Source organism: Oncorhynchus nerka, linkage group LG10, assembly GCF_034236695.1.
Source record: "Oncorhynchus nerka isolate Pitt River linkage group LG10, Oner_Uvic_2.0, whole genome shotgun sequence".
In the NCBI taxonomy this organism is placed as follows: Eukaryota; Metazoa; Chordata; class Actinopteri; order Salmoniformes; family Salmonidae; genus Oncorhynchus; species Oncorhynchus nerka.
The window spans coordinates 1612620-1637694 of NC_088405.1; the positions used below are offsets into that span (position 1 = coordinate 1612620).

The 25075-nt window shown below is 48.1% G+C and overlaps 1 protein-coding gene across 1 annotated transcript in view; it reads right to left on the minus strand.

Annotated features, from left to right (window-relative positions):
- Positions 1–25075, minus strand: part of LOC135573596 (disintegrin and metalloproteinase domain-containing protein 12-like) — a 308097-nt gene that overhangs the window by 57878 nt on the left and 225144 nt on the right. The window contains 1 exon segment of the mRNA XM_065022859.1: positions 1104–1281. Coding sequence (XP_064878931.1) covers positions 1104–1281 — 178 coding nt within the window.

Here is a 25075-nt window from a genome sequence, read left to right on the forward strand (position 1 = left end):
CTTCTATCTCAAGGCCATCAGACTGTTAAACAGCCACCACTAACATTGAGTGGCTGCTGCCAACACACTGTCATTGACACTGACCCAACTCCAGCCACTTTAATAATGGGAATTGATGGGAAATGATGTAAATATATCACTAGCCACTTTAAACAATGCTACCTTATATAATGTTACTTAACCTACATTATTCATCTCATATGCATATGTATATACTGTACTCTAGATCATCGACTGCATTCTTATGTCACTAGCCACTTTAACTATGCCACTTTGTTTACTTTGTCTACATACTCATCTCATATGTATATACTGTACTCGATACCATCTACTGTATGCTGCTCTGTACCATCACTCATTCATATATCCTTATGTACATATTCCTTATCCCCTTACACTGTGTACAAGACAGTAGTTTTGGAATTGTTAGTTAGATTACTTGTTGGTTATCACTGCATTGTCGGAACTAGAAGCACAAGCATTTCGCTACACTCGCATTAACATCTGCTAACCATGTGTATGTGACAAATAAAATTTGATTTGATTTGATTTTATTTGATTTTATTTGGTTCAGCTTGTCTCAGGGCAGTAATGGTTTGGTTCAGCTTGGCTCAGGGCAGTAATGGTTTAGTTCAGCTTGGCTCAGGGCAGTAGTGGTTTGGTTCAGCTTGGCTCAGGGCAGTAATGGTTTGGCTCAGCTTGGCTCAGGGCAGTAATGGTTTGGTTCAGCTTGGCTCAGGGCAGTAGTGGTTTAGTTCAGCTTGGCTCAGGGCAGTAATGGTTTGGTTCAGCTTGGCTCAGGGCAGTAGTGGTTTGGTTCAGCTTGGCTCAGGGCAGTAGTGGCTTGGTTCAGCTTGGCTCAGGGCAGTAGTGGTTTGGTTCAGCTTGGCTCAGGCAGAGCAGTAGTGGTTTGGTTCAGCTTGGCTCAGGGCAGTAGTGGCTTGGTTCAGCTTGGCTCAGGCAGAGCAGTAGTGGTTTGGTTCAGTTTGGCTCAGGGCAGTAGTGGTTTGGTTCAGCTTGGCTCAGGGCAGTAGTTTTAATACAGTGTTAACGTGTCCCATCCCATTGCATCCCTACCATGACAACACAGGACAACTTCCTACCTCCAGTTCTCCACAGTCACACTCCTCTCCTTCCTCCACGTATCCGTTGCCACACTTCTGTCCCCCGTAGAGAACCTTGACCTCAGGCATGTTGAACAGACACATCCCAACGCCCTTCTCCAGACTGGCAGAGAGATCCTTTATGCTACAGGAGCTGAATACTGTAGGGAATGGGTACCTGGAGAGGAGAGAGAGAGAGAGAAAAGAGAACTAATGAATACTGTAGGGAATGGGTGCCTAGAGAGGAGAAAGAGAGAGAGAGAGAGAGAGAGAGAGAGAGGGGAGAACTACTGAATACTGTAGGAAACAGGGACCTGGAGAGGAGAGAGAGAGAGAGTGAGAGAGAGGAGAACTACTGAATACTGTAGGGAACGGGTACCTGGAGAGGAGAGAGAGAGGAGAACTACTGAATACTGTAGGAAACAGGTACCTGGAGAGGAGAGAGAGGGGAGAACTACTGAATAGTGTAGGAAACAGGTACCTGGAGAGGAGAGAGAGAGGAGAACTACTGAATAGTGTAGGGAACAGGTGGAATGGGGTAGGGAATGGGCACCTGGGGAGTGTGGATTGTTGAAGAGAAATGTGTCATGTGTTTTATCCAAACCCTCTGAAAGACACACTAAGAGGTCAGAGAGGAGCAGAGGGCGAGAGACAGACAGAGAGAGAGAGAGGTAGAGAGAGGTAGAGAGAGAGAGAGAGAGAGAGAGGTACATTGAGAGAGAGAGAGAGGTAGAGAGGTAGAGAGAGAGAGGTAGATTGAGAGAGAGAGAGGTAGAGAGGTAGAGAGAGAGAGGTAGAGAGAGAGAGAGAGAGAGAGAGAGAGGTAGAGAGACAGTCAACAGTAACCTTGGGAAAATCCTCTGCATTATCATTAACAGCAGACTCGTACATTTCCTCAATGAAAACAATGTCCTGAGCAAATGTCAAATTGTCTTGTTACCAAATTACCGTATGACAGACCACGTATTCACCCTGCACACCCTAATTGACAACCAAACAAACCAAAACAAAGGCAAAGTCTTCTCATGCTTTGTTGATTTCAAAAAAGCCTTCGACTCAATTTGGCATGAGGGTCTGCTATACAAACTGATGGAAAGTGGTGTTGGGGGTAAAACATACGACATTATAAAATCCATGTATACAAACAACAAGTGTGAGGTTAAAATTGGCAAAAAACACACACATTTCTTCACACAGGGTCGTTGGGTGAGACAGGGATGCAGCTTAAGCCCCACCCTCTTCAACATATATATCAACAAATTGGCGCGGGCACTAGAAAAGTCTGCAGCACCCGGCCTCACCCTACTAGAATCCGAAGTCAAATGTCTGCTGTTTTCTGATGATCTGGTGCTTCTGTCACCAACCAAGGAGGGCCTACAGCAGCACCTAGATCTTATGCACAGATTCTGTCAGACCTGGGCCCTGACAGTAAATCACAGTAAGACTAAAATAATGGTGTTCCAAAAAAGGTCCAGTCACCAGGACCACAAATACAAATTCCATCTAGACACTGTTGCCCTAGAGCACACAAAAACTATACATACCTTGGCCTAAACATCAGCGCCACAGGTAACTTCAACAAAGCTGTGAACGATCTGAGAGACAAGGCAAGAAGGGCATTCTATGCCATCAAAAGAAACATAAATTTCAACATACCAATTAGGATTTGGCTAAAAATACTTGAATCAGTCATAGAGCCCATTGCCCTTTATGGTTGTGAGGTCTGGGGTCCGCTCACCAACCAAGACTTCACAAAATGGGACAAACACCAAATTGAGACTCTGCACGCAGAATTCTGCAAAAATATACTCCGTGTACAACGTAGAATACCAAATAATGCATGCAGAGCAGAATTAGGCTGATACCCACTAATTATCAAAATCCAGAAAAGAGCCGTTAAATTCTACAACCACCTAAAAGGAAGCGATACACAAACCTTCCATAACAAAGCCATCACCTACAGAGAGATTAACCTGGAGAAGAGTCCCCTAAGCAAGCTGGTCCTGGGGCTCTGTTCACAAACACAAACACACCCTACAGAGCCCCAGGACAGCAGCACAATTAGACCCAACCAAATCATGAGAAAACAAAAAGATAATTACTTGACACATTGGAAAGAATTAACAAAAAAACAGAGCAAACTAGAATGCTATTTGGCCCTAAACAGAGAGTACACAGTGGCAGAATACCTGACCACTGTGACTGACCCAAAATTAAGGAAAGCGTTGACTATGTACAGACTCAGTGAGCATAGCCATGCTATTGAGAAAGGCCGCCATAGGCAGACATGGCTCTCAAGAGAAGACAGGCTATGTGCTCACTGCCCACAAAATGAGGTGGAAACTGAGATGCACTTCCTAACCTCCTGCCCAATGTATGACCATATTAGAGAGACATATTTCCCTCAGATTACACAGATCCACAAAGAATTTGAAAACAAATCCAATTTTGATAAACTCCCATATCTACTGGGTGAAATTCCACAGTGTGACATCACAGCAGCAAGATTTGTGTCCTGTTGCCACGAGAAAAGGGCAACCAGTGAAGAACAAACACCATTGTAAACAGACAGACAGACAGACAGACAGACAGACAGACAGACAGACAGACAGACAGACAGACAGACAGACAGACAGACAGACAGACAGACAGACAGACAGACAGACAGACAGACGGACAGACGGACAGACGGACGGACGGACGGACGGACGGACGGACGGACGGACGGAGGGAGGGAGGGAGGGAGGGAGGGAGGAGGGAGGGAGGAAAGACAGAGAAAGTCAAACCTAACAAGTTCCCTCGCCAGGGCTGACCCATACATCAAATCAAATCAAATCAAATGTATTTATATAGCCCTTCGTACATCAGCTGATATCTCAAAGTGCTGTACAGAAACCCAGCCTAAAACCCCAAACAGCAAACAATGCAGGTGTAAAAGTACATCTAGAGAAAGAGAAAGAGGAATACCTATAAATATAGCGATTTGTTTGTGTGTTTGTAGGGGGGTCTGGAGAGGAGAGGTTGGTCTGCTCTGCTCCACAGGGAAGCCAAACTGTGTGAGTGTGTGTTTGTAGGGGGGTCTGGAGAGGAGAGGTTGGTCTGCTCTGCTCCACAGGGAAGCCAAACTGTGTGAGTGTGTGTTTGTAGGGGGGTCTGGAGAGGAGAGGTTGGTCTGCTCTGCTCCACAGGGAAGCCAAACTGTGTGAGTGTGTGTTTGTAGGGGGGTCTGGAGAGGAGAGGTTGGTCTGCTCTGCTCCACAGGAAGCCAAACTGTGTGAGTGTGTGTTTGTAGGGGGTCTGGAGAGGAGAGGTTGGTCTGCTCTGCTCCACAGGGAAGCCAAACTGTGTGAGTGTGTGTTTGTAGGGGGTCCAAAGGTTGGTCTGCTCTGCTCCACAGGGAAGCCAAACTGTGTGAGTGTGTTTGTAGGGGGTCTGGAGAGGAGAGGTTGGTCTGCTCTGCTCCACAGGGAAGCCAAACTGTGTGAGTGTGTGTTTGTAGGGGGGTCTGGAGAGGAGAGGTTGGTCTGCTCTGCTCCACAGGGAAGCCAAACTGTGTGAGTGTGTGTTTGTCCTGGACTCTGTCTGACAAAACCTTTCTTCCAGAGGAGAGGTTGGTCTGCTCTGCTCCACTGGATGGCCAAACTGATGGAGGGTGTGTATGTGAGGAGAGAGAATGTGTGTGTGTGTGTGACTGTGGGTGTGAGTGTGTGACTGTTCATACAAAGTATAACTCTTCCCTCCCATCTCCTCTAGGAAGCCAAATCTCCTCTGAGTCTGTGTTTCTCCCTCCTTCCCCTGGATCCCCTAAGGTTGGTCTATCCCCTCCCCCAAACTGTGTGAGTGTGTGTTTGTAGGGGGTCTATCCCCTCCCCTCTATCCCCTCCCTCTAGGGGGTCTGGACCCCCAGAGGTTGGTCCCCCTGCTCCCTCCATCCAGGGAACCCAAACTGTGTGAGTGTGTGTTTGTAGGGGGTCTGGACCCCCAAGGTTGGTCCCTCTGCCCACAGGGAATCCCCTCCCCTGTGTGAGTGTGTGTTTGTAGGGGTCTGGAGAGGATCCCCTTGGTCTCCCCTCTGCCCCACCCTCAGGGACCCCCACCTGTGTGAGTGTGTGTTTCTATCCCTCTGGACCCCCACCCTCTATCCCCTCTACCCCCACCCTCTATCCCCTCCCCTCCTTCCCCTCTATCCCCTCCCCTGGAGAGGAGATCCCCTCCCTCTGCTCCCAGGAATCCCAAACTGTGTGAGTGTGTGTTTCTAGGGGGTCTGGAGATCAGGTTGGTCTGCTCTATCACCTCTAACACTCTGTCAGTCTATCCCCTCTATCTCTCTATCCCTCTATCCCCTCTAACACCTCTATCACCTCTATCCCCTCTATCTCCTCTATCCCTTTTATCCCTTTTATCCCTATAATCTCCTCTATCTCCTCTATCCTCTCCCTCCTTCCCAGGGAAGCCAAACTGTGTGAGTCCCCTGTTTGTAGGGGTCTAACAGGTTGGTCTGCTCTGCTCCATCAGGGAATCCCCAAACTGTGTGAGTGTGTGTTTCTAGGGGTCCTGGATCCCCTTGGTCCCCTCTGCTCCACAGGAAGCCCCTCTATGAGTCTGTGTTTATCCCCTCTAACACCTCTATCACCTCTATCACCTCTATCCCCTGTATCCCCTCCCTCTAGGGGGGTCTAACAGGTCTATCCCCTCTCCCCTCCCAGGGAATCCCCTGTATGAGTCTATGTTTGTAGGGGTCTATCACCTCTAACCCCTCCCTCTATCCCTCTATCCCCTCCCTGCTCCCCTCTATCCCTCTATCCCCTGTGATCCCCTGTGTCTATCCCTCTATCCCCTCTATCCCCTCCCTCTATCCCTCTATCCCTCTATCCCCTCTATCCTCCCTCTATCCCCTCTAACACCTGTTTATCACCTCTAGGTTATCTCCTCTCTCTCTCTATCCCTCTATCCCCTCTATCACCTCTATCCCTCTATCCCCTCTATTTATCACCTCTATCACCTCTATTCCCTCTATCCCTCTATCTCCTCTATCCCCTCTCCCCTCTATCACCTCTATCCCCTCATCCCCCTCTAACACCTCTATCACCTCTATCCCCTCTATCCCCTCCCTCTATCCCCTCTAACACCTCTAACACCTCTATCCCTCTATCACCTCTATCCCCTCTATCCCCTCTATCACCTCTATCCCCTCTGCCTCTATCCCCTCTATCCCTCTATCCCCTCTATCCCCTCTATCCCCTCTATCACCTCTATCCCTCTATCACCTCTACCCCCCCTCCTCTATCCCTCTATCTCCTCTATCCCTCTATCACCTCTATCACCTCTAACCCCTCTATCCCCTCTATCACCTCTATCCCCTCCCTCTATCCCTCCTCTATCCCCTCACCTCTATCACCTCTATCACCTCTATCACCTCTATCACCTCTATCACCTCTATCCCCTCTATGGATCCCTCTATCCTCTATCCCCTATTCTATCCCTCTATCCCTCTATCCCCTCTACCCTCTATCACCTCTATCCCCCTCTCCCTTATCCCCTCTACACCTCTATCACCTCTATCCCCTGGATCCCCTCCCCTCTATCCCCTGTCCCCTCTATCCCCCTATCACCTCTATCCCCTCTATCACCTCTAAAATCCTCTATCCCCTCTATCTCCTCTATCCCCTCTATCACCTCTATCCCCTCTATCCCCTCTATCACCTCTATCACCTCTAACCCCTCTAACCCCTCCCATCTCCTCTATCCCTTTTATCCCTATAATCTCCTCTATCTCCTCTATCCTCTCCCTCCTTCCCTCTATCCCCTAACCTCTATCCCTCTATCCCCCCCCTCTATCCCTCTATCCCCTCCCTCTATCCCTCTACCCCCACCCTCTATCCCCTCCCCTCTATCCCCTCTATCCCTCTACCCCCACCCTCTATCCCCTCCCCTCTATCCCCTCTACCCCCAACCTCTATCCCTCTACCCCCACCCTCTATCCCCTCCCCTCTATCCCCTCTATCCCCTCTATCCCCCACCCTCTATCCCCTCCCCTCTATCCCTCTACCCCCACCCTCTATCCCCTCTACCCCCACCCTCTATCCCCTCCCCTCTATCCCTCTACCCCCACCCTCTATCCCTCTACCCCCCCTCTATCCCCTCCCCTCCTTCCCCTCTATCCCTCCCCTCTATCCCTCCCCTCTACCCCCCCTCTATCCCTCCCCTCTATCCCCTCTAACACCTCTATCACCTCTATCTCCTCTATCACCTCTAACACCTCTATCACCTCTATCCCCTCTATCTCCTCTATCCCCTCTATCCCCTCTAACACCTCTATCACCTCTATCCCCTCTATCTCCTCTATCCCTTTTATCCCTTTTATCCCTATAATCTCCTCTATCTCCTCTATCCTCTCCCTCCTTCCCCTCTACCCCCCCTCTATCCCCTCCCCTCTATCCCCTCTAACACCTCTATCACCTCTATCTCCTCTATCACCTCTATCCCCTCTAACACCTCTATCGCCTCTATCCCCTCTATCTCCTCTATCCCCTCTATCCCCTCTAACACCTCTATCCCCTCTATCCCCTCTATCACCTCTATCCCCTCTATCACCTCTATCCCCTCCCTCTATCCCCTCTAACACCTCTATCACCTCTATCACCTCTATCCCCTCTATCCCCTCCCTCTATCCCCTCTAACACCTCTATCCCCTCTATCCCCTCCCCTCTATCCCCTATATCCCCTCTATCCCTCTATCCCCTCTATCACCTCTATCCTTCTATCACCTCTATCCCCCCTATCACCTCTAACCCCTCCCTCTATCCCCTCTATCCCCTCCCTCTATCCCCTCTATCCCTCTATCCCTCTATCCCCTCCCTCTATCCCTCTATCCCTCTATCCCCCCCTCTATCCTCTCCCTCTATCCCCTCTATCCCCTCCCCTCTATCCCCTCTAACACCTCTATCACCTCTATCCCCTCTATCTCCTCTTTCTCTCTATCCCCTCTATCCCCTCTATCACCTCTATCCCCTCTATCCCCTCTATCCCCTCTATCACCTCTATCACCTCTATTCCCTCTATCCCTCTATCTCCTCTATCCCCTCTATCCCCTCTATCACCTCTATCCCCTCTATCCCCTCTAACACCTCTATCACCTCTATCCCCTCTATCCCCTCCCTCTATCCCCTCTAACACCTCTAACACCTCTATCCTCTCTATCACCTCTATCCCCTCTATCCCCTCTATCACCTCTATCCCCTCTATCGCCTCTATCCCTCTATCCCTCTATCCCTCTATCCCCTCTATCCCCTCTATCACCTCTATCCCCTCTATCACCTCTAACCCCTCCCTCTATCCCCTCTATCTCCTCTATCCCCTCTATCACCTCTATCACCTCTAACCCCTCTATCCCCTCTATCACCTCTATCCCCTCCCTCTATCCCCTCTATCACCTCTAACACCTCTAACACCTCTATCACCTCTATCCCTCTATCCCTCTATCCCTCTATCCCTCTATCCCTCTATCCCCTCTATCCCTCTATCCCTCTATCCCTCTATCCCTCTATCACCTCTATCCCTCTATCCCTCTATCACCTCTATCCCCCTCTCCCCTCCCTCTATCCCTCTATCACCTCTATCCCTCTATCCCTCTATCCCTCTATCCCCTCTATCCCCTCTATCCCCTCTATCCCTCTATCACCTCTATCCCTCTATCACCTCTAACCCCTCCCTCTATCCCTCTATCCCTCTATCCCTCTATCCCTCACCTCTATCCCCTCTATCCCCTCTATCACCTCTATCACCTCTAACCCCTCTATCACCTCTATCACCTCTATCCCTCCCTCTATCCCCACCCTCTATCCCCTCTATCACCTCTATCCCCTCTATCCCCTCTATCACCTCTATCTATCACCTCTATCCCTCTATCACCTCTAACCCCTCCCTCTATCCCTCTATCCCCCCTCTATCCCTCTAACACCTCTATCACCCTCTATCACCTCTATCCCTCTATCCCCTCCCTCTATCCCCTCTAACACCTCTATCCCCTCTATCCCTCCCTCTATCCCCTCTATCCCCTCTATCCCTCTATCCCTCTATCACCTCTATCCTTCTATCACCTCTATCCCCCTATCACCTCTAACCCCTCCCTCTATCCCCTCTATCCCCTCCCTCTATCCCCTCTATCCCCTCCCTCTATCCCTCTATCCCCTCTATCCCCTCCCTCTATCCCTCTATCCCTCTATCCCCTCTATCCCCTCCCTCTATCCCCTCTAACACCTCTATCACCTCTATCCCCTCTATCTCCTCTTTCCCCTCTATCCCCTCTATCCCCTCTATCCCCTCTATCCCTCTATCCCCTCTATCACCTCTATCACCTCTATTCCCTCTATCCCTCTATCTCCTCTATCCCCTCTATCCCCTCTATCACCTCTATCCCCTCTATCCCCTCTAACACCTCTATCACCTCTATCCCCTCTATCCCCTCCCTCTATCCCCTCTAACACCTCTAACACCTCTATCCCCTCTATCACCTCTATCCCCTCTATCCCCTCTATCACCTCTATCCCTCTATCCCTCTATCCCTCTATCCCTCTATCCCCTCTATCCCTCTATCACCTCTATCCCCTCTATCCCCTCTAACCCCTCCCTCTATCCCTCTATCTCCTCTATCCCCTCTATCACCTCTATCACCTCTAACCCCTCTATCCCTCTATCACCTCTATCCCCTCCCTCTATCCCCCTCCCTCTATCCCCTCTAACACCTCTAACACCTCTATCACCTCTATCACCTCTATCCCCTATCCCCTCTATCACCTCTATCCCTCTATCACCTCTATCCCCTCTATCACCTCTATCCCCTCTATCCCTATCACCTCTATCCCTCTATCCCTCTATCACCTCTATCCCCTCTATCCCCTCCTCTATCCCCTCTAACACCTCTATCACCTCTATCCCTCTATCCCCTCCCTCTATCCCTCTATCCCTCTATCCCCCTATCACCTCTATCCCTCTATCACCTCTAACCCCCCTCTATCCCTCTATCTCCTCTATCCCTCTATCACCTCTATCCCCTCTATCCCTCTATCACCTCTATCACCTCTAACCCCTCTATCACCTCTATCACCTCTATCCCCTCCCTCTATCCCCACCCTCTATCCCCTCTATCACCTCTATCCCCTCTATCCCCTCTATCACCTCTATCCTTCTATCACCTCTATCCCCTATCCCTCTAACCCCTCCCTCTATCCCTCTATCCCCTCCTCTATCCCCTCTATCACCTCTATCACCTCTATCACCTCTATCCCCTCTATCCCCTCCCTATCCCCTCTAACACCTCTATCCCTCTATCCCTCCTCTATCCCTCTATCCCCTCTATCCCTCTATCCCCTCTATCACCTCTATCCTTCTATCACCTCTATCCCCCTATCACCTCTAACCCCTCCCTCTATCCCTCTATCCCCTCCCTCTATCCCTCTATCCCCTCTATCCCTCTATCCCTCTATCCCTCTATCCCCCTATCCCTCTATCCCTCTATCCCCTCCCTCTATCCCCTCTAACACCTCTATCACCTCTATCCCCTCTCTCCTCTATCCCTCTATCCCTCTATCACCTCCCTCTATCCCCTCTATCCCCTCTATCACCTCTATCACCTCTATTCCCTCTATCCCTCTATCTCCTCTATCCCCTCTATCCCCTCTATCACCTCTATCCCCTCTATCCCTCTAACACCTCTATCCTCTATCCCTCTATCCCCTCCCTCTATCCCCTCTAACACCTCTATCCCTCTATCCCTCTATCCCTCTATCCCTCTATCCCTCTATCCCCTCTATCCCTCTATCCCTCTATCCCTCTATCCCTCTATCCCTCTATCCCTCTATCCCTCTATCCCTCTATCACCTCTATCCCCTCTATCACCTCTAACCCCTATCCCTCTATCCCCTCTATCTCCTCTATCCCTCTATCACCTCTATCACCTCTAACCCCTCTATCCCCTCTATCCCTCTATCCCCTCCTCTATCCCCACCTCTATCCCTCTATCACCTCTACCCCTCTATCCCCTCTATCACCTCTATCCCTCTATCCCTCTATCCCTCTATCACCTCTAACCCCTCCCTCTATCCCCTCTATCCCCTCCCTCTATCCCTCTATCACCTCTATCCCCTCTATCCCCTCCCTCTATCCCCTCTATCCCTCTATCCCTCTATCCCCTCTATCTCCCTCTATCCCTCTATCCCTATCCCTCTATCATCCCCTCTATCCCCTCTATCCCTCTATCCCCCCCTCTATCCCTCTATCCCCTCTATCCCTCTATCCCTCTATCACCTCTATCCCCTCTATCCCTCTATCCCCTCTATCTCCCTCTATCCCCCTATCCCTCACCTCTATCCCCTCTATCCCCTCTATCCCCTCTAACACCTCTATCTATCCCCTCTATCCCTCTATCCCTCTATCCCCTCTAACACCCCTATCACCTCTATCCCTATCCCTCTATCCCTCTATCACCTCTATCCCTCTATCCCTCTATCACCTCTATCCCTCTATCCCCTCTATCACCTCTATCCCCTCTATCCCCACCTCTAACACCTCTATCCCTCTATCCCTCTATCCCTCTATCCCTCTATCCCTCTATCCCTCTATCCCCTCTACCTCCCCTCTATCCCCTCTATCCCTCTATCACCTCTATCCCCTCTATCCCCTCCCTCTATCCCCTCTAACACCTCTATCACCTCTATCCCTCTATCCCCTCCCCTCTATCCCTCTAGCCCCACAGTCCCTCTATCCCCTCATCCCTCTATCCCTCTCCCCTCTATCATCCCCCTCTATCCCCTCTATCCCTCTCTATCCCTCTATCCCCCCTCTATCCCCTCTACACTCTCTATCCCTCTATCCCTCTATCAGAGACCTCTATCCCTCTATCCCCTCTATCCCTCTATCCCCCTCTATCACCTCTATCCCCCCTCTATCCCTCTATCACCTCTATCCTCTATCACCTCTATCCCCTCTATCCCCTCTATCAGCATATGCCTCTATCCCCTATCCCTCTATCCCTCTATCCCTCTATCCCTCCCTCTATCCTCCCTCTATCACCTCTAATCCCCTCTATCCCCTCTATCGTTAAAATCTATCCTCTATCCCTCTATCCCTCTATCCCTCTAACCCTCTCCCCTCTATCCCTCTATCCCCTATCCCCTCCTCTCCCTCCCCTCTATCCCTCTATCCCTCTATCCCCTCTATCCCCTCTATCACCTCTATCCCTCTATCACCTCTAACCCCTCCCTCTATCCCCTCTATCTCCTCTATCCCCCTATCCCTCTATCCCTCTATCACCTCTATCCTCTATCCCCTCTATCACCTCTCCCCTCCCTCTATCCCCTCCCTCTATCCCCTCTCACCTCTAACCCCTCTATCCCCTCTATCCCTCCCTCTATCCCCTCCTCACCCTCTATCCCTCTATCACCTCTATCCTTCTCCTCTATCCCTCTATCACCTCTAACCCCTCCCTCTATCCCTCTATCCCCTCCCTCTATCCCCTCTAACCCTCTATCACCTCTATCACCTCTATCCCCTCTATCCCCTCCCTCTATCCCTCTCACCTCTATCCCCTCTATCCCTCTCCCCCTCCCCTCTCCCTATTCCCTCCTCCCTCTATCCCCTCTATCACCTCTCTATCACCTCTATCCCCCTATCACCTCTAACCCCTCCCTCTATCCCCTCTATCCCTCCTCTATCCCCTCTATCCTCCCTCTATCCCTCTATCCCCTCTCCCTCCCTCCTCCCTCTATCCCTCTATCCCTCTATCTCCCTCTATCCCCTCTATCCCCACCTCTATCACCTCTATCTCCTCTCCTCTCCTCTTTATCCCTCTATCCCTCTATCCCCTCTATCACCTCTATCACCTCTATCCCCTCTATCACCTCTATCACCTCTATCCCCTCTATCACCTCTATCACCTCTATCCCCTCTATCCCCTCTATCACCTCTATTCCCTCCCTCTATCCCCTCTATCACCTCTATCACCTCTATCACCTCTATCCCCTCTATCCCCTCCCCTCTATCCCCTCTATTCCCTTTATCCCTCTATCACCTCTATCCCCTCTATCCCCTCCCCTCTATCCCCTCTATTCCCCTCTTCTCCTATCCCCTCTATCTCCTCTTTCCCCTCTATCCCCTCTATCCCCTCTATCACCTCTATCCCCTCTATCACCTCTATCACCTCTATCCCCTCTATCACCTCTATCCCCTCTATCCCTCTATCACCTCTATCCCCTCTATCCCCTCTATCCCCTCTATCACCTCTATTCCCTCCCTCTATCCCCTCTATCACCTCTATCACCTCTATCCCCTCTATCCCCTCTATCACCTCTATCCCCTCTATCACCTCTATCCCTCTATCCTCTTCACCTCTATCTCTATCCCCTCTATCACCTCTATCCCCTCTATCACCTCTATCCCCTCTATCCCCTCTATCACCTCTATCCCCTCTATCCCATTCCCAATGCATGTAGTTCAGACCTTTTTACAAATCACTGAAACAAACACAGAGACTCAACAAGGGAGAGAGACATCAAGCCACAGTCACAGACTCGGTCTGTGTGGAAAGACTGGCCACATCAACTGAGCCACACAGTCTGTCTGAGCTGGGTGCACGTGGACTCGGGAATATGTTCCAAGCCTCCAACCATAATGGTTGGAATGATCCGGAACGTGCTGACGGTCTACCTACAACAGTCTTAGAGGACATTTGTTTTGATCAGAGACAGCTATTAGACGGATGTGAGGGGTGAACATGTTGACAACAGGCACTATGACACCATTAAAAACACTTTTAATAATACACACACATTTCCATCCATGTAAAATACAGGCCAGTGTGTGTGTGTGTGTGTGTGTGTGTGTGTGTGTGTGTGTGTGTGTGTGTGTGTGTGTGTTAGACCAACGACACACTAGAAGCTCCTGTGACCATAACAAGGTGAAAACTCCCATGATTCGCTCTGACGTCCAGCATATGCAGGACACCGAGGTGTTTCTGTGGAGGACACGTGGGTTAGAAGAAGAGGAGGGACGTGTCCTGGACGGCAGGGTGCATTATGGGTTGCAGTTACTAATTTCTGTCCAGAGATTTGATGAAACGTTAAAATGAAAAGACCCTTTGTTGCTTTGAGAAGGAGAGCAGGCAAACAAGCCTTCCCCTGCATCTCTTTTTCTCTCCTCTCCCCTCCTCTCCCCACCTCTCTTCTCCTCTCCTCTACTCTCCCCTCTTCTCCCCTCTTCTCTTCTCCCCTCCTCTCTTCTCCTCTCCTCTCCCCTCCACTCCTCTATTCTCCTCTACTCTCGTCTCCCCTCCTCTCCTCGCCTCTCCCCTCCTCTCTTCTCCCCTCCTCTCAACTCTCCTCTCTTCTATTCTCCTCTCCTCTCCTCTCCCCTCCTCTCTTCTCTTCTCCCCTCCTCTCTTCTCTTCTCCCCTCCTCTCCTCTCGTCTCCCTTCCTCTCTTCTCCTCTCCTCTCCCCTCCTCTCCCTCCCCTCCTCTCCCCACTCTCTCCCCTCCCTCCTCTCTTCCCTCCTCTCCTCTCTTCTATTCTCCCTCCCCTCCTCTCTCTCTTCTCCCTCCTCTCCTCTCTTATCCCCTCCCCTCCTCTCTTCTCCCCTCCTCTCTTCTATTCTCCCTCCTCTCTCTCTTCTCCCCTCTCTCCTCTATTCTCCCCTCCTCTCTTCTATTCTCCCCTCCTCTCTTCTCTCTCCTCTCCCCTCCTCTCTTCAACCCTCCTCTCCTCTCCCTCCTCTCTTCTATTCTCCCCTCCTCTCTTCTCCCCTCCTCTCCCTCTCCAACTCTATTCTCCCTCCTCTCTTCTCTTCTCCCCTCCTCTCTTCTCCCCTCCCCTCCTTGCTTCTCCCTCCCCTCCTTGCTTCTCCCCTCCTCTCCTCTCGTCTCCCCTCCGCTCTTCTCTTCTCCCCTCCCTTCTTCTCCTCTCCTCTCTTCTTCTCTCGTCCCCTCTTGTATCCCCTCCTCTCTTCTCCTCTCTTCTCCCCTCCTCTCCTCTCCTCTCTTCTCCTCTCCTCTCTTCTCTTCTCTTCTCTTCTCTTCTCCTCTCCTCTCTTCTCCTCTCGTCCCCTCTCGTATCCCCTCCTCTCTTCTCGTCTCTTCTCCTCTCCTCTCTTCTCCTCTCTTCTCCCCTCCTCTCCTCTTCCCTCCTCTCGTCTCCTATTTTCTCCCCTCCTCCCTCCTCTCTTCTCCTCTTTTCTCCCCTCCTCTCCTCTTTTCTCCCCTCCTCCCTCCTCTCTTCTCCTATTTTCTCCTCTTTTCTCCTCTTTTCTCCTCTCCTCTCCTCTCTTCTCGTCTCTTCTCCTCTCCTCTCCTCTCCTCTCTTCTCCTCTCTTTTCCCCTCCTCTCCTCTTCCCTCCTCTCTTCTCCTCTTTTCTCCCCTCCTCCCTCCTCTCTTCTCCTCTTTTCTCCCCTCCTCTCCTCTTTTCTCCCCTCCTCCCTCCTCTCTTCTCCTCTTTTCTCCCCTCCTCCCTCCTCTCTTCTCCTCTTTTCTCCCCTCCTCCCTCCTCTCTTCTCCTCTCTTCTCCCCTCCTCTCTTCTCTTCTCCTCTCTACTCCTCTCCTCCTTTGGGACGTTTTAAAGTAACAGATGTTCTGAGACCAGTAAATGAAAACGACAACTCCACGACTCACGTCGAAATGACTTTTTTTAGTTGTTTAGGTTTATAGACATCTGATATGTCTATAAATATGCATTGAGGATCTTTTGACGTGTTTTGAAATGATCTCACTCTAAAGGCCTTTGATGATTCTCTTTGAGTGTGTGTGTGTGTGTGTGAGTGTGTGTCTGTGAGTGTGTGTGTGTGTGAGTGTGCATGTGTGAGTGTGTGTCTGTGAGTGTGCGAGTGTGCTGAGTGCGAGTGTGCGTGTGCGTGTGCGTGTGTGTGTGTGTGTGTGTGTGTGTGTGTGTGCGTGCAGTGTGTGTGTGTGTGTATGTGTGTGTGTGCATGTGCGTGTGCATGTGAGTGTGTGTGTGTGAGTGTGTGTGTGAGTGTGTGTGCTGTTGCTCCTACGACCCCACGCTGTGTCTGACCACCAGCCCTGCGTTCTAACATCAATATTATAATGTGACCTGAAGGGAAGGAGGAGACAACACAGTGCAGCAGTTTACACTCTGCAGATCAAAAGATTAGAGAGACTGAATGAATACTAATACTGTAGTGGTGGAAGGTAGAGAGAACAGAGAGACTGAATACTAATACTGTAGTGGTGGAAGGTAGAGAGACTGAATACTAATACTGTAGTGATGGAAGGTAAGAGAGACTGAATACTAATACTGTAGTGGTCCAACTCTCAAACACTGTTTCCAACTCCAATGACTGTTTCCAACTCTCCAACTACTGTTTCCAACTCTGTAGTGTTTCCAACTCTCCAAAGACTGTTTCCAACAACTACTGTTTCCAACTCTGCAATCACTGTTTACAACTCTAATACTGTTTCCAACTCTGGAAGGTACTGTTTCAACTCTCCAAACACTGTTTCCAACTCTCCAAGACTGTTTGCAACTCTAATCAGTGGTGGAACTAGTTTCCAACTCTCCAGAACTGTTTCAGACTGAATACTAATACTGTAGTGGTGGAAGGTCCAACTACTGAGAACTCTGAATACTAATACTGTAGTGATGGAAGGTCCAGAGAGAACACTGTTTCCAAGAGACTGAACTCTCCAACCACTAGTTTGGAACTCTCCAGAGAGAACAACCACTGTTTAATCTGTACTGTTTCCAACTCTCCAAGAGACTGTTTCCAATACTAATACTGTTTCCAACTGGAAGGTCCAACTCTCCAGAGAACAGAGAGACTGAATACTGTTTCTAATACTGTACTGTTTGGAACTCTCCAAGACACTGAATACTAATACTGTTTCCAGTGGTGGAAGGTTTCCAACTCTCCAAGACTGTTTCCAACTCTCCAACACTGTTTCCAAGTGACTGTTTCCAACTCTCCAAGACTGTTTCCAACTCTCCAGAGACTGTTTCCAATACTGTAGTGGTGGAAACTCTCCAGTTACTGTTTCCAACTCTCAAGACTGAACTCTACTACCAACTCTCCAATCAGTGTTTGGAAGGTCCAAACACTGTTTCCAACTACTAATACTGTTTCCAACTCTCCAGTGGTGGAAGGTAGACCAACTGAATGAATCTAATACTGTTTGGTGGAACTCTCCAGAGAACAGTTTCCAGACTGAATACTAATACTGTAGTGTTTCCAACTCTCCAATCACTGTTTCCAACTCTCAACTACTGTTGGACAATACTCCAATACTGTTTCCAAGAGAACAGAGAGACTGAATACTAATACTGTAGTGGTCTCCAGAGACTGTTTCCAACTCTCCAAAGACTGAATACTAATACTGTTTCCAACTCCAAAAGGTAGTTTCCAACTCTCCAAGAGACTGTTTCCAACTCTCCAAACAGTGGTGGAAACAGTTTCCAACTCTCCAATACTGTTTCCAACTCTCCAAACTGTTTCCAACTCTCCAAGAACTGTTTCCAACTCCAATACTAATACTGTTTCCAACTCTGGAACTGTTTCCAACTCTCCAAACAGAGTTTCCAACTCAAAATACTGTTTCCATCTACTGTAGTGGTTCCAACTCTCCAAACACTGTTTCCAACTCTAATACTGTAGTCTGGAAGTTTCCAAGAGAACAGTTTCCAAGAGACTGTTTCCAATACTAATCCAATGACTAGTGGTTCCAACTGAATCTAATACTGTAGTGGTGGAAGGTAGAGAGAACCAGACTGAATCCAAATACTGTAGTTCCAACTCTCAAGAGAGACTCCAAATACTGTTTAATACTGTCACTGACTTGATGTTTCCAACTCTAAGACTGTTTCCAACTGACTACTGTTTCCAACTCTCCAACTACAGTTTCCAACTCTCCAAACACTGTTTCCAACTCTCCAAACACTGTTTCCAACTCTCCAACTACTGTTTCCAACTCTCCAATCACTGTTTCCAACTCTCCAATGACTGTTTCCAACTCTACAATCACTGTTTCCTACTCTCCAAACACTGTTTCCAACTCTCCAACTACTGTTTCCAACTCTCCAATCACTGTTTCCAACTCTCCAATGACTGTTTGCAACTCTCCAATCACTGTTTCCAACTCTCCAACTACTGTTTCCAACTCTCCAACTACTGTTTCCAACTCTCCAAACACTGTTTCCAACTCTCCAACTACTGTTTCCAACTCTCCAATCACTGTTTCCAACTCTCCAAACACTGTTTCCAACTCTCCAAACACTGTTTCCAACTCTCCAACTGTTTCCAACTCTCCAAACACTGTTTCCAACTCTCCAACTGTTTCCAACTCTCCAACTGTTTCCAACTCTCCAAACACTGTTTCCAACTCTCCAATCACTGTTTCCAACTCTCCAACTACTGTTTCCAACTCTCCAGTCACTGTTACCAACTCTTCAACTACTGTTTCCAACTCTCCAATGACTGTTTCCAACTCTCCAACCACTGTTTCCAACTCTCCAATGACTGTTTCCAACTCTCCAGTCACTGTTTCCAACTCTCCAGTCACTGTTTCCAACTCTCCAGTTACTGTTTCCAACTCTCAATTCACTGTTTCCAACTCTCCAGTCACTGTTACCAACTCTCCATCACTGTTTCCAACTCTCCAAACACTGTTTCCAACTCTCCAAACACTGTTTCCAACTCTCCAACTACTGTTTCCAACTCTCCAAACACTGTTTCCAACTCTCCAACAACTGTTTCCAACTCTCCAATCACTGTTTCCAACTCTCCAAACACTGTTTCCAACTCTCCAACTACTGTTTCCAACTCTCCAACTACTGTTTCTAACTCTCCAAATACTGTTTCCAACTCTCCAACTACTGTTTCCAACTCTCCAACCACTGTTTCCAACTCTCCAACAACTGTTTCCAACTCTCCAAATCACAGTTTCCAACTCTCAAATCTACTGTTTCCAACTCTCCAACTACTGTTTCCAACTCTCCAATCACTGTTTCCAACTCTCCAATCCACTGTTTCCAACTCTCCAACAACTGTTTCCAACTCTCCAACTACTGTTTCCAACTCTCCAATGACTGTTTCCAACTCTCCAACCACTGTTTCCAACTCTCCAATGACTGTTTCCAACTCTCCAACAACTGTTTCCAACTCTCCATTACTGTTTCCAACTCTCCAGTTACTGTTTCCAACTCTCAATTCACTGTTTCCAACTCTCCAGTCACTGTTACCAACTCTCCATCACTGTTTCCAACTCTCCAAACACTGTTTCCAACTCTCCAATCACTGTTTCCAACTCTCCAGTTACTGTTTCCAACTCTCAATTCACTGTTTCCAACTCTCCAGTCACTGTTACCAACTCTCCATCACTGTTTCCAACTCTCCAAACACTGTTTCCAACTCTCCAATCACTGTTTCCAACTCTCCAACTACTGTTTCCAACTCTCCAGTCACTGTTACCAACTCTTCAACTACTGTTTCCAACTCTCCAATGACTGTTTCCAACTCTCCAACCACTGTTTCCAACTCTCCAATGACTGTTTCCAACTCTCCAACAACTGTTTCCAACTCTCCAGTCACTGTTTCCAACTCTCCAGTTACTGTTTCCAACTCTCAATTTACTGTTTCCAACTCTCCAGTCACTGTTACCAACTCTCCATCACTGTTTCCAACTCTCCAAACACTGTTTCCAACTCTCCAAACACTGTTTCCAACTCTCCAACTACTGTTTCCAACTCTCCAACAACTGTTTCCAACTCTCCAATCACTGTTTCCAACTCTCCAAACACTGTTTCCAACTCTCCAACTACTGTTTCCAACTCTCCAACTACTGTTTCTAACTCTCCAAATACTGTTTCCAACTCTCCAACTACTGTTTCCAACTCTCCAACCACTGTTTCCAACTCTCCAACCACTGTTTCCAACTCTCCAATGACTGTTTCCAACTCTCCAGTTACTGTTTCCAACTCTCCAGTCACTGTTTCCAACTCTCCAGTTACTGTTTCCAACTCTCAATTCACTGTTTCCAACTCTCCAGTCACTGTTACCCAACTCCAAACACTGTTTCCAACTCTCCAAACACTGTTTCCAACTCTCCAACTACTGTTTCCAACTCTCCAAACACTGTTTCCAACTCTCCAACAACTGTTTCCAACTCTCCAATCACTGTTTCCAACTCTCCAAACACTGTTTCCAACTCTCCAACTACTGTTTCCAACTCTCCAACTACTGTTTCTAACTCTCCAAATACTGTTTCCAACTCTCCAACTACTGTTTCCAACTCTCCAACCACTGTTTCAAACTCTCCAACCACTGTTTCCAACTCTCCAACAACTGTTTCCAACTCTCCAAATCACAGTTTCCAACTCTCAAATCTACTGTTTCCAACTCTCCAACTACTGTTTCCAACTCTCCAATCACTGTTTCCAACTCTCCAATCCACTGTTTCCAACTCTCCAACAACTGTTTCCAACTCTCCAACCACTGTTTCCAACTCTCCAATGACTGTTTCCAACTCTCCAACCACTGTTTCCAACTCTCCAATGACTGTTTCCAACTCTCCAACAACTGTTTCCAACTCTCCAATCACTGTTTCCAACTCTCCAGTTACTGTTTCCAACTCTCAATTCACTGTTTCCAACTCTCCAGTCACTGTTACCAACTCTCCATCACTGTTTCCAACTCTCCAAACACTGTTTCCAACTCTCCAATCACTGTTTCCAACTCTTCAACTACTGTTTCCAACTCTCCAGTCACTGTTACCAACTCTTCAACTACTGTTTCCAACTCTCCAATCACTGTTTCCAACTCTCCAACTACTGTTTCCAACTCTCCAACTACTGTTTCCAACTCTCCAACGACTGTTTCCAACTCTCCAATGACTGTTTCCAACTCTTCAAACACTGTTTCCAACTCTCCAGTCACTGTTACCAACTCTTCAACTACTGTTTCCAACTCTCCAATCACTGTTTCCATCTCTCCAAATACTGTTTCCATCTCTCCAACTACTGTTTCCAACTCTCCAAACACTGTTTCCAACTCTCCAACTACTGTTTCCAACTCTCCAACTACTGTTTCCAACTCTCCAACTACTGTTTCCAACTCTCCAATCACTGTTTCCAACTCTCCAAACACTGTTTCCAACTCTCCAATGACTGTTTCCAACTCTCCAAACACTGTTTCCATCTCTCCAAATACTGTTTCCATCTCTCCAACTACTGTTTCCAACTCTCCAAACACTGTTTCCAACTCTCCAACTACTGTTTCCAACTCTCCAACTACTGTTTCCAACTCTCCAATGACTGTTTCCAACTCTCCAAACACTGTTTCCAACTCTCCAAACACTGTTTCCAACTCTCCAACTACTGTTTCCATCTCTCCAACTACTGTTTCCATCTCTCCAACTACTGTTTCCATCTCTCCAACTACTGTTTCCAACTCTCCAATCACTGTTTCCAACTCTCCAACTACTGTTTCCAACTCTCCAACCACTGTTTCCAACTCTCCAATCACTGTTTCCAACTCTCCAACTACTGTTTCCATCTCTCCAACTACTGTTTCCAACTCTCCAACTACTATTTCCAACTCTCCAATCACTGTTTCCAACTCTCCATCCACTGTTTCCAACTCTCCAACAACTGTTTCCAACTCTCCAATCCACTGTTTCCAACTCTCCAACTACTGTTTCCAACTCTCCAACTACTGTTTCTAACTCTCCAATCACTGTTTCCAACTCTCCAAACACTGTTTCCAACTCTCCAATCACTGTTTCCAACTTTTACTGATTCAATCCCATGCAGCCCCTCACTAACACACACACACACACACACACACACACACACACACACACACACACACACACACACACACACACACACACACACACACACACACACACCCCCACACACACACACACACTCTGTTCTGTACCATCCTCAGTTTGTTTTCCGTGAACTCATCCCCAGTCCGTCTACAGTTAGGAGACCATGCAACAGAACACATGTACGTCTGTACAGACTCTTCCACTCTTCCAATCCAGCTGTTACTGATGAGAGTCAAACGCAGGGAGAATTGGTCTATTCTGCTCAGATCTAGTGCACTAGAATGGGATAATAATGACTGCACATGGGAATGGAGGAATGGAGAGAGAGAGAGAGAGAGAGAGAGAGAGAGAGAGAGAGAGCAAGAGAGAGAGAGAGCGCGAGAGAGAGATGAGAGAGAAAAAGAGGGAGAGGAGGGAGAGATAGAGAGAGAGGAGAGGAGACTCTGTTCTGACCATCCTCAGAGAAGAAAAAGAGGGAGAGGAGGGAGAGGAGAGAGAGAGAGAGAGTGAGACAGAGACAGGAGAGCTGAGAGGGAGAGAGAGAGGAGAGTGAGACTAGAGCAGAGAGAGAGAGAGAGAGTGAGAGAGAGAGAGTGAGATGGAGGAGAGGAGAGAGTGAGAGAGAAAAGAGGAGAGGAGGGAGAGGAGAGAGAGATAGAGTGAGACAGAGAGAGGGAGAGAGAGAGAGAGAGAGAGAGAGAGAGAGAGAGAGAGAGAGAGGAGAGAGAGAGTGAGACAGAGAGAGCGAGAGACATACACTTTAATTGAATGGCATCTACCAGCTGTGGTCCCGGCGGCCTAGTAAAGTGGTTGGAGCAGCAGTCACTGGGTACTAACGGGTACATCTGTGGTTGTCTGGGTTTGACCGCAGGCGGAACACACTCCAGACTGTGTTGAGACTGTTTCCAAGTGCTCCTCCTGAGGGAGTCTGGGACTGACTGTAGTCACCACCACCTCAAACAGAGAGTCAATTCTGGACCCCTTGACCCCTGAACTTGGGCTGGTTTCCATCCTGCACTTCATCAAATAGCCCTCTGTTCTGTCCTGTCCTATCCTGGATCGACCCTGTTCTATTCTGTTCCGTCCTGGTTCTATCCTGGTTCTATTCTGTCCTGTCCTGGTTCTATCCTGGTTCTATTCTGTCCTGTCCTGGTTCTATCCTGGTTCTATTCTGTCCTGTCCTGGTTCTATCCTGGTTCTATTCTGTCCTGTCCTGGTTCTATCCTGGTTCTATTCTGTCCTGTCCTGGATCGATCCTGGTTCTGTCCTGTTACATATTGTTACATCCTGTTCTATCGTGGTTCTGTCCTGTTCTATCCTGTTCTATCCTGTTCTATTCTGTTCTATTCAGTTCTTTCCTGTTCTATTATGTTCAATCCTGGTTCTATCCTGGTTCTGTCGTGTTACATATTGTTACATCCTGTTATATCCTGTTCTATCCTGTTCTATTCTGTTCTATCCCGTTCTGTCCTGTTCTATCCTGGTCCTATCCTGTTACATTCTATTCTATCCTGTTCTATCTTGTTCTATTCTGGTTCTATCCTGGTTCTATCATGTTCTGTCCTGTTCTGTCCTGTTCTATCCTGTTCTATCCTGGTTCTATCCTGTTCTATCCTGGTCCTATCCTGGTTCTATCCTGGTTCTGTCCTGTTCTATCCTGTTCTGTCCCGTTCTATCCTGTTCTGTCCTGTTCTGTCCTGTTCTATTCTGTTCTATCCCGTTCTATCCCGTTCTGTCCTGTTCTGTCCTGTTCTATTCTGTTCTGTCCCGTTCTATCCTGTTCTATCCTGGTCCTATCCTGGTTCTATCCTGTTCTATCCTGGTCCTATCCTGTTCTGTCCTGTTCTATTCTGTTCTGTCCCGTTCTATCCTGTTCTGTCCTGTTCTATCCTGTTCTATTCTGTTCTATCCTGTTCTATCCCGTTCTGTCCTGTTCTATCCTGGTCCTATCCTGTTACATTCTATTCTATACTGTTCTATACTGTTCTATCCTGTTCTATCTTGTTCTATTCTGGTTCTATCCTGTTCTATCCTGTTACATTCTATTCTATCTTGTTCTATTCTGGTTCTATCCTGGTTCTATCATGTTCTGTCCTGTTCTATCCTGTTCTATCATGGTTCTATCCTGTTCTATTCTGGTCCTATCCTGGTTCTATCCTGGTTCTGTCCTGTTCTATCCTGTTCTGTCCCGTTCTATCCCGTTCTGTCCTGTTCTGTCCTGTTCTATTCTGTTCTATTCTATTCTATCCTGTTCTATCCTGGTCCTATCCTGGTTCTATCCTGGTTCTGTCCTGTTCTATCCTGTTCTGTCCCGTTCTATCCTGTTCTGTCCTGTTCTGTCCTGTTCTATTCTGTTCTATTCTGTTCTATCCTGGTTCTGTCCTGTTCTATTCTGTTCTATCCTGTTCTGTCCTGTTCTATTCTGTTCTATTCTGTTCTATTCTGTTCTGTCCTGTTCTATCCTGTTCTATTCTGTTCTGTCCTGTCCTGTTCTATCCTGTTCTATTCTGTTCTGTCCTGTTCTGTTCTATCCTGTTCTATCCTGTTCTGTCCTGTTCTGTCCTGTCCTGTTCTATTCTGTTCTATCCTGTTTTATTCTGTTCTATTCTGTTCTATTCTATTCTGTTCTATTCTGTTCTATCCTGTTCTATCCTGTTCTGTCCCGTTCTGTCCCGTTCTATTATGTTCTATACTGTTCTGTCCTGTTCTGTCCTGTTCTATCCTGTTTTATTCTGTTCTATCCTGTTCTGTCCTGTTCTATTCTGTTCTATCCTGTTCTGTCCCGTTCTATTATGTTCTATACTGTTCTGTCCTGTTCTGTCCTGTTCTATCCTGTTCTGTCCTGTTCTGTCCTGTTCTATCCTGTTCTGTCCCGTTCTATCCCGTTCTGTCCTGTTCTGTCCTATTACAGGCTGGTCTGACTCTGAACCACCCTGGTCTAAACTGTCCTCTCTAGACTCTGAACCACCTTGGTCAAAACTGTCCTCTCCATACTATGAACCACCCTGGTCTAAACTGTCCTCTCTAGACTCTGAACCACCCTGGTCTAAACTGTCCTGTCCTGTCCCCTCCAGAGATAAAACCTCTCCAGAGTCTGAATCACCCTGGTTTAAACTGTCCTGACCAATCCAAAGTTAAAGCTTCT